This window comes from Haemaphysalis longicornis, unplaced genomic scaffold (genome assembly GCF_048455015.1).
Source record: "Haemaphysalis longicornis isolate Haplotype H1 unplaced genomic scaffold, Haemaphysalis longicornis Haplotype H1 scaffold_2, whole genome shotgun sequence".
NCBI classification, from domain to species: Eukaryota; Metazoa; Arthropoda; class Arachnida; order Ixodida; family Ixodidae; genus Haemaphysalis; species Haemaphysalis longicornis.
Genome location: NW_027526295.1, coordinates 33738213 through 33749513, shown reverse-complemented (window position 1 = coordinate 33749513; position 11301 = coordinate 33738213). Strand labels below are relative to the sequence as shown.

Here is an 11301-nt window from a genome sequence, read left to right as displayed (position 1 = left end):
CGCAAAAGTACAACGCTCAAGTAGTCCGACGGACACCGTTGCGTTAGAACACACAAATGACCCATTCCTAGAGGACGTGTAACACTACCTCGCACGCTCTTTTGAATACGCTGCGCTTTATTTTAAGTACGCTTTGTTTCATGGCCCGGTGCTGTGGCTGTTTAGATAACTACTTTTTCATACGATTTCAAAGAGTTCGCGTCCGCCATAGAGGTGTCTGCCTTTTTGCACACCTGAAAGCGTGCAGCTGAAGTTGATAGAGTCGATATACTGTTCTATTCTCTCTCGCGGAGGATATACGAACTCCATAGATGCGAGACAGAGTCGGTACGCTGTTCTATTCTCTCCCGCGAAAGGGGTACAAGCGCCGCTTAGCTCCATCAAGAGTGGGGAGAGTTCGCCAGCAGTTTTATTCTGGTTTCCTAGTAGAGTGAACACGCCATCTAATGCCACGCGTGGTGCGGACGGTGTCAAACGACCCTGGCAGGAATAGGAACGCTGTTTGATTCTTCAACTACTCCCCACATTTCTTAGAGTGTCGGGTGATTAGAATCCTTGTCAGGAGTGCAGACGTGTAGATCGCAGACGCCCGGTTCACACACAGCGTGCACGTTCGCCACCTTGTCGGCCTCCACGGTTGTCTTGCTGTCACCGCGGACCGCCACGGTCTTGCCACGTGTCACAGACCCCACCACTTGATAATTATGTCCGCTAGCACAAGCCATAAAGAAGGGCGCGAGACAACAGTTATTTATATTTTAGCAGGGCGGCCGGCCCGTGAGTTTTCACGTGTGCCGAGAGTGCTGCAGTGACTGAAATCACAATGGAGATGCACGACTACGTTTTAACTATATATGTTTACTGCAGGAACAAGAGATTACTAGGCAACGCCCGACACAAGAAAAAAAAAAGAAACCTTCGCACTGACACTAGGAGTTAAACATGTTTTTTACGCCTCGGCCACGCAACTACAAAAAAATAATAGCAAATACGCAACACGCAAAAAAAACTAGGGGACGAACATGGTTACCCCCGCACGCAGCAACTACTATAAAAATCTAAAAGTTCTGCTAGCTCTACACGACACTCAAAATGTCCTCAAACGTCGTTACCCTCGACAACCACTTCTACAAACAAAACGAAAAAACTCTCAACATGTTAACTAGAAGGGACGCCAGAAAAACCAAGAGGAAGCAGATATCTTAACCCGAGGCAACAACCAAATTACGAAGGCGGGGCGCGGCACAAGAAACACTTTACGAGGCAAACGTCTTAGCCCCAGGCGTGGCAATGAGATCCCGCAGGTTCTACGGCGGAAGGTCACGGCGAAGTTGAGCAGGCCTCGCCGGGCAGCCGCTTACGTGTATCGGGACTCCGGGGTGCGGAAGCTGGTCGGCCATGGGACTGGCGGCGACGGGCGAACTCGATCGCGAAGCCGAGGCGTTGGTCATTCCGTCGCGAGCCTGCCGACGTACTTCCGCTGAAGCGCGTAACCCCCGGTCCCTTCCGATCGTCTTGCACGTGGTAAAATCTCAAGCCGACCGCCCCAGCGACCGCTTGCTCCCGCTTAAATACACTTCCTCCAGCCGCCGGTCTGACCCACAAACCTGCTGTGTCATCGTCCCCACTGTTCCTCTTTTCCTCCCGTCTGGGGCCCCCGCCCACTTGCGATCGTGACGTCAACCCTTCGCACCTGCACACGCGCTGGAATGTCGCAGCCCGCTTTGTTCTCGTTGCAGGTAGAGAGAGAATCATCTTTATTGAGAGCCTGCAAACGGTAGGGCTACCCTATCATGGGTGCCGAGTTACCGCGACGCGGCCTGGAAGTCGTCACGTCAGCGCCTTTAAGACTGCATCCGGGTACTATCCTCGGGTTGCGGAAGGTTCGCGCCCTCCTCCGCTGAGTTCCCCGGTCGCTGCCTATCGAGGGCCGCCGGGACCTGCTGGACGGCCAGAAGTTTGGTGTCGTAGTCTCCACTCCGCGCTGCAGCTTCAAACTGCGCCGGGATCGTTATCATCGCACTGGCCTCACACGGATGAAGTTCACAGTTGCACAGGATGTGGACCTGCAGTCACCCGCTCCTTCGCGCATAATCTGCACACGTCACTCTCATAAACCTCTGGGCATATATGCTTAGCAAGCACTGGAGTCAGTAACGAACCGGTCTGTAATCGTATTGCGCTGCCTCCGATGGGGTGAGACCCGGGTGTGGAGGGCGGCATAGTTCTCCTGCGTAAACGATATCATTTCACAACGTCGTTGTATGTGGTCATGGGATCCTTGCTAACTTTTAAGGGCTGCCACAGCGAGGGTCCGGCACTCATAGCCGCCGCGCGGTTCGCCATTCCTTGCGCGACAGCGATGGCCGTCTTGTTGTGGTTTGCGTTCCCTTTACAGGAAACACTGGGACCCATATGGGCCGGGAACCACTTGATAGACACTGCACCATCACGCACCCACGCCCTGCGAAGGACACGCGCCGCAACGCTGCACACATTTTTCCGAGCATAGTTCATCACTGCTGTCTGAAAGTCACTTAACACCGTAGTGCACTTGGGGTCCGCGATGGCCAGGGCAATGGTCACTTTTCTGTCTGATGTGCTCTTCTGGCCCGGAAGCTCGCAGCGGACTCGGTATTGCCCGTCGCAGCCGCAACTGCTGCAGCCACGAAGGTACCGAGTTGGTACTGATGTTCAGCCGCGTCTACGTACACGGCACCGGTGTCGTTGGCATGAAGATCGACCAGAGCTTTCGCTCTAGCCAACCTCCGCTCGTGGCTGTTCTCGGGGTTCGTATTGCGGGGGAGGGGACAGACAACCAGACGGTTGCGAATACCACCGGTATGTGATCCTTGGCCTCCCGCTTGTATTCTGTGGATAGTAGACCCAGGTGCTGGAGAATATGACGACCCGTCCGTGTACCAGATAGGCGTTCCATCTGGGCGATTCGTTGGGCTTCAGCAGTTTCGTCCAAGGTGTTGTGGACACCCAGGGCGCGACGTTTTTCAGTACTTGTGCTCTGAAGAAGTCCCAAAGCCGTCTTCTAGGTCTTGCGGATGATGGCGTCCACCTTCACCCACTCGCACTGCTGCCAGTTATGGAAGGCAGTCACGTATGCGATATGGCTGATGGCAAATGACTGCACGAGGTGGGTGTGGCTTCCCTTTTTCATTCCTGCTTTACGTGCGGAGATACGACGGATGAGATGTACCGCCGCAGCAGCCTTCGTCGCTAACTTGTTGACCGTTGCCCCGTTGACGCGGTTACGCTCCAACAGAAGACCCAAGACATATATCTTGTTGACCTTGGGAGTCACTTGGCCTCCCGCCGTGCATACTGTGATGGTAGTCGTTGACTGTTTTTTCCGCCGACACTTAGGTGGAATGATCAGACTTTCTGATTTGGAAGGGGAACAGATGAGCCCCGTCCCGTCGAGTTGGTCTTCGATAACATTCACTGCTTCCTGAAGTGTATCCTCGATGTGGCCGTCGCTACCGCCCGTAACCCACAGGGTAACGTCATCAGCGTAGATGGTATGCAGGACGCCCTCCACGTGCTCGCAGCGGTCAGCGACTCCAATCATAATCAGGTTTAAAAGCAATAGGGATATAACGGAGCCTTGTGGACTTCCCAAAATGTCGAGCTGCTTAACTGGTAGTTGTAGATCGCCGGCCCATATCTGCCTGTAGCGACCCGTGAGAAAGTCACAGATGTAGGCGTACGTTCGTTTCCCCATGTTCAACTTGGACACTTGTACCAGAATCGCAGAATATCGCACTTTGTCAAAGGCGCTCTGGTGATCTAGGCCCATTACTGTCTTGTTGTCTCGGGTGTTCATGACGTCGTCGATGATTTCGTGTTTGAGAAGGAGCATTGCATCTTGTGTGCTCAACTTCTCCCGGAACCCGATGATAGAGTTGTGGTAGAGTTCGGTGTCTTCTAGATAACATTGCCAGCGATTCATTAGAACGTGCTCCAGGACTTTTCCCACACACGAAGTGAGCGAGATCGGTCGGAGCTGCTCTATGCTGCGCGGCTTGTCTGGCTTCGGAATTATGATAGTCTTAGCCGTCTCCCATTGGCTTCAGAGTCGACCCTCTTGCCAGCACTTGTGGTAACGCGTGAGGGCTTCTATGGCGTGATCGTTAAGATTCTTAAGGGCCTTGTTCGTTACGCGGTTGGGGCCCGCCGCCGACTTGCAGTTGAGGACTTCCATGGATGCTCGTACTTCCCAAACTTCAATGTCACGGTCTAGAACATCGTTATCTGTTGCGGCGTATTCCGGGTGACGGTCTGTGGGGAGACTGGTAGATACTTGGCATCCAAGCGCTTGCCAACTTCCCGTTCTCCCAGTTCCGTGATGGCTCTGTGTAGAGTTGGGCAAGAGTGTTGTTGTGATAGCTCTTCGTCTTAATCTCGTCGAGTAGGTGCCTGAGCATACCCCACGTTCTGCCCTTGTGGAGTTGCCCATCGATCGGCCTCGCTACACACTTCGTGCCATTGCTGGGTGCATAACACCTTGCAGTGTGCCTCGATCTGCCGGTTGAGAATCGCAATCTTCTTATGGAGACGTCTGTTTAGGGCACCTTGAACTTGTTTGTGCACTCCCGGGCGCCGGTCACGTGTTGGCCACCGCACAGCTTGCATTTATGTTTACATTAGCGTTCGTGATCCGCGTTAGGTTTCGCTTCACCGCATGCAAGGAAAACTCTAGTATCAGGAAATGGGCACACATCGCTTCTGCGTCCAACGTTTCCACATTGTCTACAAACATCGAAATGTTTCCGATACAGTCCACACCTCAAGAGAATGGAGCCATTTCACATCATTAGGAACCTTGGGTCCTTCAAACAAAAAAATTACTGTTCTCGTAATTCCAATTTTGTGTGCGTGAATTTCCAGCGGGTTGGCCGGGTTTACAATATTAGCATTAATCTCGGATGGGTTGTCTTCTATCGCTAGTCCTCTTTCACTCATTTCACTGTATTCTCTTGTGCCACCTGATAAGTACTGACTCCATGAGTCTTTCCTCCTATAAATAGGCCTCGCATCCTGAGATACAACCCTGCGCGACGTTGGTCTAGGGTACTCACAACGATGATATTTTGCGCTACATTGGTGCAAATTGTGTCTTCACTTGCTTCTAGTTTCGGTACACTTGCCGCCGCAATAATGGCGGACATGATGATGGAAGCTTAAGTTCTGGCTATATTGAGTCCGCCACGTGGCCTCACAATAATCTTGATGTCGTCTTTCGGCATTATCTATGGCATACATGCTGCCTTCGTGACTGCTGCCGCAACTCTTCTGGCATAATTAACAGGATCTCGCGATCTAGATTGATGGTCAATCGAAGAGGTCTCACCAACGTTCGAGGCGACGTCGACTTGCATGGCTCGCTTGCCTGAGAGCGTCCACCCCGCCGTATCACTGGGAATAAGATCTTCGACTTGGACTTCAACACTCGATCTTCCTTCATGGCTTCCAAGTTGCAACTCCGAAATCTTGTTTTCTTTCATTGGCATACTAGTCTCCGTCGCTGTGCCCATCTGGGTCATGATTCTCCTTGACTACGCCTAAGGGCTAAGCATGGCTACTGGGGCCGAACCGCCCGTAGCCGTACACGTGCTAAGCCTACTGTTAGGCTTAGCGAAAACCGCACGTGATTCGAGAGGAAATCATCCGCAAAGCGAAAAAACTACATACCACTCGGGCAAATTTGGTCTCAGTCGGTGTCGGATACGGTTCCGCAAGCACTGGTAACAACACAAACGTGTTACCTAATAGTTAGCAGTGCGAAAATTAGCACTGTTAGCAGTGCCACCCCCATTACAGGTATGGCGAACGAAATCAAGCGAGCACAATGCCTTGCTCCCCCCAGGGCCCTCATGGCCTCTCGTTTAATAGTTTTTCACTCACTCAAAGCCGAAGGGGGTGCCAGGGATCCCGCAGCGCGACGCAAAATGGCTGACCCTCGTCGGGGAGGCCGGCATGTCGGCCGTCGGAATGTAAAAAATGGAGGGCCTGGCATGCAGCTTGTGACACCGCGACAGCTGACGGCGAATTCAGGGCTCAGAGCTCCGCTACTCTGAGTAGAAACTAGGGAAGAAACCGCGGAGACCCTAGCTGAGCTGGTGAAGAAGTCGGCTACTAACTGGTCAACACCGATGCTCTCTTGGACGCGATCGTCAAGGGCCTTCATTTCCTCGACTTGCTGTTGACGGCACGCAAGTGAAAACGGGTATGCTCGTTCGGTTCGCTATGATCCTCTACCAGAGATTCAATAGCAGCTACGCCCCTTGTGACGGATTGTCTCACGGAGTCACGGGGGCGGCGTAGCTCCTCTATGGCAGGCGGCAGTGAAGACGGGTGACCGGGTGGTTCCGGCAGGAGTACGAGCGCCGAGGTGCATTCCGAGGGTGAGGCTCCCCGAATAAGCCGGAGCCAAAGTACCCCGAGCCTAGCGTACCTCAGCGTCTGTGCTGCGTCAAGTCGAGTCTGCTCGTGGTTCGATCTCCCGAGTTGCGGCACCAGAATGTAGCACAAAGCGACGGAAAAAAGGACCACACAGCCAGTTGCCCGATTCCTGGTGCTAAGCACGAGCCAATGCCATGAGAGCGAAGAGCGAGCTATGCCCGTGCCGCCGCTCCCATGCCAGCCGCCTCTTTATTACCATTAACACACATTTCAGACCTATTTGTAAATATACGAAGAGGTGAGAGCATAAATAGGCGTGGAGAAAACGTATTTTATGCAGGGCTTAACGAACAAGAAGTCGCTCTTAGCTTGTATTAAATGCCTCGGTAGTTGTCAGGTTGTTATTTTTTATTTCCCGTGATCCGGATACTGATGCAAACACAGATTTGACTTCAAAACTGACTAACTGAATTCTATCTTGTTGTTGCAGCCATAAAAAACCCCACATGAAACGCTTAATTGCTTTGTGCCTATCATCAAAAGCAGTAAAAATGGTACTTTTCTCTTGCAGTACTCAAAAGCCTATCACAGAGTTAAATACCCAAATAATACCACGTACCCACCAAGGAGGGGCTTTGGCCCACGCTTTTTAAGACGGCTTATGAGTTCAACTCGGTTACCCAATCAATACATATACCAATCAATCAGTGCACCAAGCTCCGTAATCTTGACCACAAGAACTCTGAAGCCCGACAGAGTTTTAAATTCCCGCAGTGTAGCGCAGACTAGCGCAGTGGTGTTGAACAACACCCAATACGCTGTAACGTGGGCAAAGTCTGACGGACTTTCATTAAAGAGAACAGCAAGACCAATTTTGTCCCACCTAGGAACGCAATTGGAACCAATAATGCTTGCTTCTTCACCTGGAACAAATCTTCAACAACCTTATTCTTATCTGGACTGTTTTAACGCTATGTTAATAGCAATTGCAGATATGTGAACAACAAAAATACCACAAGTGACGAAAAAGTTTTGTAGCCCATGGACATGGGGTATATGATTTTTTTCGCCGTTACAGCTGTCGAATATGTTTAGCCTGGTTAATACACATTTCAGTTACCCTTTGGTTTTATTTACTACATATTACTGACTGCTTTTTTGGGGGTACTACATTGGTATAGTATTTTGCTGCCAGATTGGAATTGCACGTAGCTCTGAGTTGCCTTGTTTTTTTTTTTCTCCGCCTAAACGAGTTTTCCAGAAACCAATACAGCCCAGTAGAAGGTTCTTCATTTCAGTAAAGGACTCCCTCACAACCCCCAGTGGAGCCTCGCGTAAGGCCATCGAGGTCTCCTTCGCCCTCCACAACGATACGCATCCACCAGTACAAGAAGCGTCGACGCGCCCGTCTCAAAGAACAGACTCCAGCTGGCAAACTCAGCCGCCCCACTAAGGCAACATCACATGAACAAATGACTTGCAAATGCAGCATACACACCCGAAACGCATCGCAAGTGGCATACTCCACAACTGCACCCCCCCCCCCGGATATCTTTAAAGCCACCACTCTATTTGACTTCGCACGCTTTGTTTGGTGGTGCCCAGCTTTTTCCACACGCCATACATTTAAATCCCCCAACCACACCCCTATCCACAACAAATTGGTGCACGGGTATTATCCCAAATTGTAATTGACTAAGTTAAGTTAAAAGCGGTCTTGCACGGGTGTTTTGAGTGGGTCCTCCACCGATGGAACCGACCAACCTATACGTGTCTCTGTTGCGGTTACAATAAACTGGCAAAATCCAAAAAAATGGTCCATACTTTCAATTAGGTAACCCTTAAGAATATACTAGCAGTTGTTCATTTTCCCTCTTCCTCCCTCTCCATTGCGAACAGTGGTCGTCGTTTTCCAATAAAGGTTCTCTACCACTACTACGTTTCTTCTTTCTCGCTGCAGCCTACCTCTTACTTTCCACCTCAGTGCCATTGGCCGAAAGCCCCACCTATACGAAGGGAAGCATTCGCTTCAACGCGCTTTCAGGTGCTGGGCCGGGGAAGCCTCTCACGTTTGGAAACCGTAATGTTTTCACGTCGCGTGGAAGACAGCTTAACGGATGCGCAAGTGCGCAATCTTGCCGATTGCTTAGACATACAGTTGTTGTTATACCCACGTATAGCTATGTTGCTGGATCTGATCTCGCATGTTGATCCCGCTAGTTCATGGCGCAACGTAAACGGTGCTTCCTCACGAAAGCGGTGTCCGTACAATTTATGTCCCCGCTTCAAACAAAGCATTCCGTGGTGGCTACATTGCTTTCATGAGATCCAAAATGTTTCAGCGAAAATGAGTGAAGTAATGCGGAAGAAGTAGTGGAAGATAGATGTTCCCTTAATTTCTGTACATTGATAGTGGTAATAGAAAAAGTGCTGTTTTTTGCAACCCAAACGCTCCCGTAAGTTTTAGCTACGGGTATGCCCGCCTTGTTTGACGACTGGAACACGAGAAATCCTGCCTCTGGATTGACCACTCGTCATCATTGAGCTTAGAGATCCCCTTGCTTGATTGTAGAAAAAATAATGAAGAAAAAAACAAATTCTAAACGCCCGATGAAGTTTGCTCAGAGATTACTGAAAGAAAAATTGCACCGAAGGCTAAGAAAAACTTCTATTCCTTGGCGGCGTTTTGCATTAATCAGGAATCATAATGAGAACTCACTATGGGCGAATTTTCCGAAAAATGCAGGAGAGTTACACCAGCTATATAAAACGTGTCAGTGGTTTTACGCAAGTGATTCACGCAAAGCAGGCAGCGTAAATAAAATACTGTTTCTCAAAAGCTATAAATTTGGTAACTGGAAAGTGACTTTTTCTTTAATCGGGCATGCAACTCTAGCGGCCCACATCATCAGGGCCCTCAGCGGCTGCCTGGACCGAGGCGGCTGATTCGCCCCACCATCCCATGAACAATAAAGTTTCTATCTATCTATCTATCTAGAGTCAGGTACCAGGTTCATTGCCTAGCTTTTTATCCTTGTTTCTTTCCACAGCCTAAAGTGTTTAACCTCTACTTTAGCCATTAGTTAATCAGCAGTCACTGTTTTCTTGCTCTCTTCTTCCTCGGGAAGGCTAAAATTGATCATAAAATTGCACCCTGCTTAATTTGAGCCTCAGCCTACAAAGTTCACGCACCGTGGGAATGGCGGGAATCGAGTCCTCTAGGAAAATGGAATCGCCGCTGTTTGGTTCGACTACTTTGTTTCTTTCTGTGGGCTAGTTTTTACAATATCTACTGGTGGTGCCAGAATTCACACTACAGCTTCGCTGTAGAAATATTGCAAAGCCCGCTGAAGCAAATTAGATTTTTTGGTGATAAGTTCCCAAAAACTTCGTTGCCTTCAAAAATCCTTCAAGACTGATCACTACTTAGATTTAACAGCTAACCAAAGTGTTAAGTACGGCCAACTTTGCCGGTTTAATGAAATGACTTTAAGGTGAACAAGCTAGAAACAAAACCGAGCACCGCAGGATCTTGGGGCTTGCTATGACCGCTTCATCAACAAATCAGCCATGCGTGGCTGATTTGTTGTGTTGTTCTAGTAGACGACAGGCGTTGCTGCTTGTCGACCGAAAGTAAACATGAAATGATCAATGGTTTAATTGTAAATTGTTAGTATTTATCCAAACAGGGACAATTACTGGTAAGCTAAAGTTCTTTAGTGCGTGCTTAACAATGCAGAATGTAAAGGGTTTTGTTTGGTCGGCACGAAGGAACCTTTTTTGTGTAAGGCGAACGCAGTCACTAAATTGAACGGTAAAGAATTTTTTCGACCTATTCGGTGCATTCTGGGGACATGCAAACGTAATGTATTTTTTAGAAGACAAATGGCTGAGACTGATAAAATAATAAAGCAGGGATCAACACTGTGAAAACATAAATGTTTACGAACGGCCTTTTTCTCCGTTTTCCCCGTTTTCTCCGTTTCTCCGTTTTCTTCGTTTCCTGCAATTGCTGATGATTAAAAATAGTGAGTGAGTGAGTGAGTGAGTGAGTGAGTGAGTGAGTGAGTGAGTGAGTGAGTGAGTGAGTGAGTGAGTGAGTGAGTGAGTGAGTGAGTGAGTGAGTGAGTGAGTGAGTGAGTGAGTGAGTGAGTGAGTGAGTGAGTGAGTGAGTGAGTGAGTTAGCGAGCGAGCGAGCGTGCGAGCGAGCGACCGAGCGAGCGAGGGTCTGATTGAACTGGTAAATCGTGATTAAAATTATTTTATTTTTTGCTTTATAAATCATTCTCCAATCTGCACTGGGTGTATGCATCACTTTTGGCATGCCTGTAAAGGCGGAAATTAGAAAGCTTAATGCATACTTTTACCATAAGTCATAAATTCAACGATCTCTTGTCCTGATCGCTTAGTGTTGGCGTCTAGACAGTAATGTCGTCCGCAAATAAAGCATGTTCAGTGTGTTGGATCCACTGTAAAATGGCCCATCGACGAAGCTCGACCAGGGATTTCCATTTACTTCCATCCTTGGACGTGGTTCCGACCGTCGAGCAAACGCCAACCGTTTCTCATGTAACAAGACCCAGAAATAATACCTCTTACAGCCATTTTTGGATCCATATAATGCCTCCACATGGGCCCTAGCCTGCAGTATCTGTAAATAAAAAAAACAATTCTGCTTACTGGTCAATCTCTAATGGATCATCTTCCATCTTTTGAAGGTGATCGTCATTTTCGTCGCTTTCCCGCGAGACAGAAAAAGAAAGGGATAGTGAAAGAGGAGGTAGCGAAACCCCGAGGAAGCATTTCGTCCTCGACGTGGACAAGGACAGCCCCAAACGGGCCTCGGAAAGACACCAAGCCAAGCTGAGAAATCGAAGGCGACTA

The 11301-nt window shown here is 49.3% G+C and overlaps 1 protein-coding gene across 1 annotated transcript; it reads right to left on the bottom strand.

Moving 5' to 3' along the window:
- Positions 1-3043: 3043 nt before the first annotated feature.
- Positions 3044-3964, bottom strand: LOC144167899 (uncharacterized). Its single transcript, XM_077697035.1, has one exon. It carries the CDS (start codon positions 3962-3964, stop codon positions 3044-3046), a length of 921 nt encoding a protein of 306 aa, XP_077553161.1.
- Between the last annotated feature and the right edge of the window lie 7337 nt (positions 3965-11301).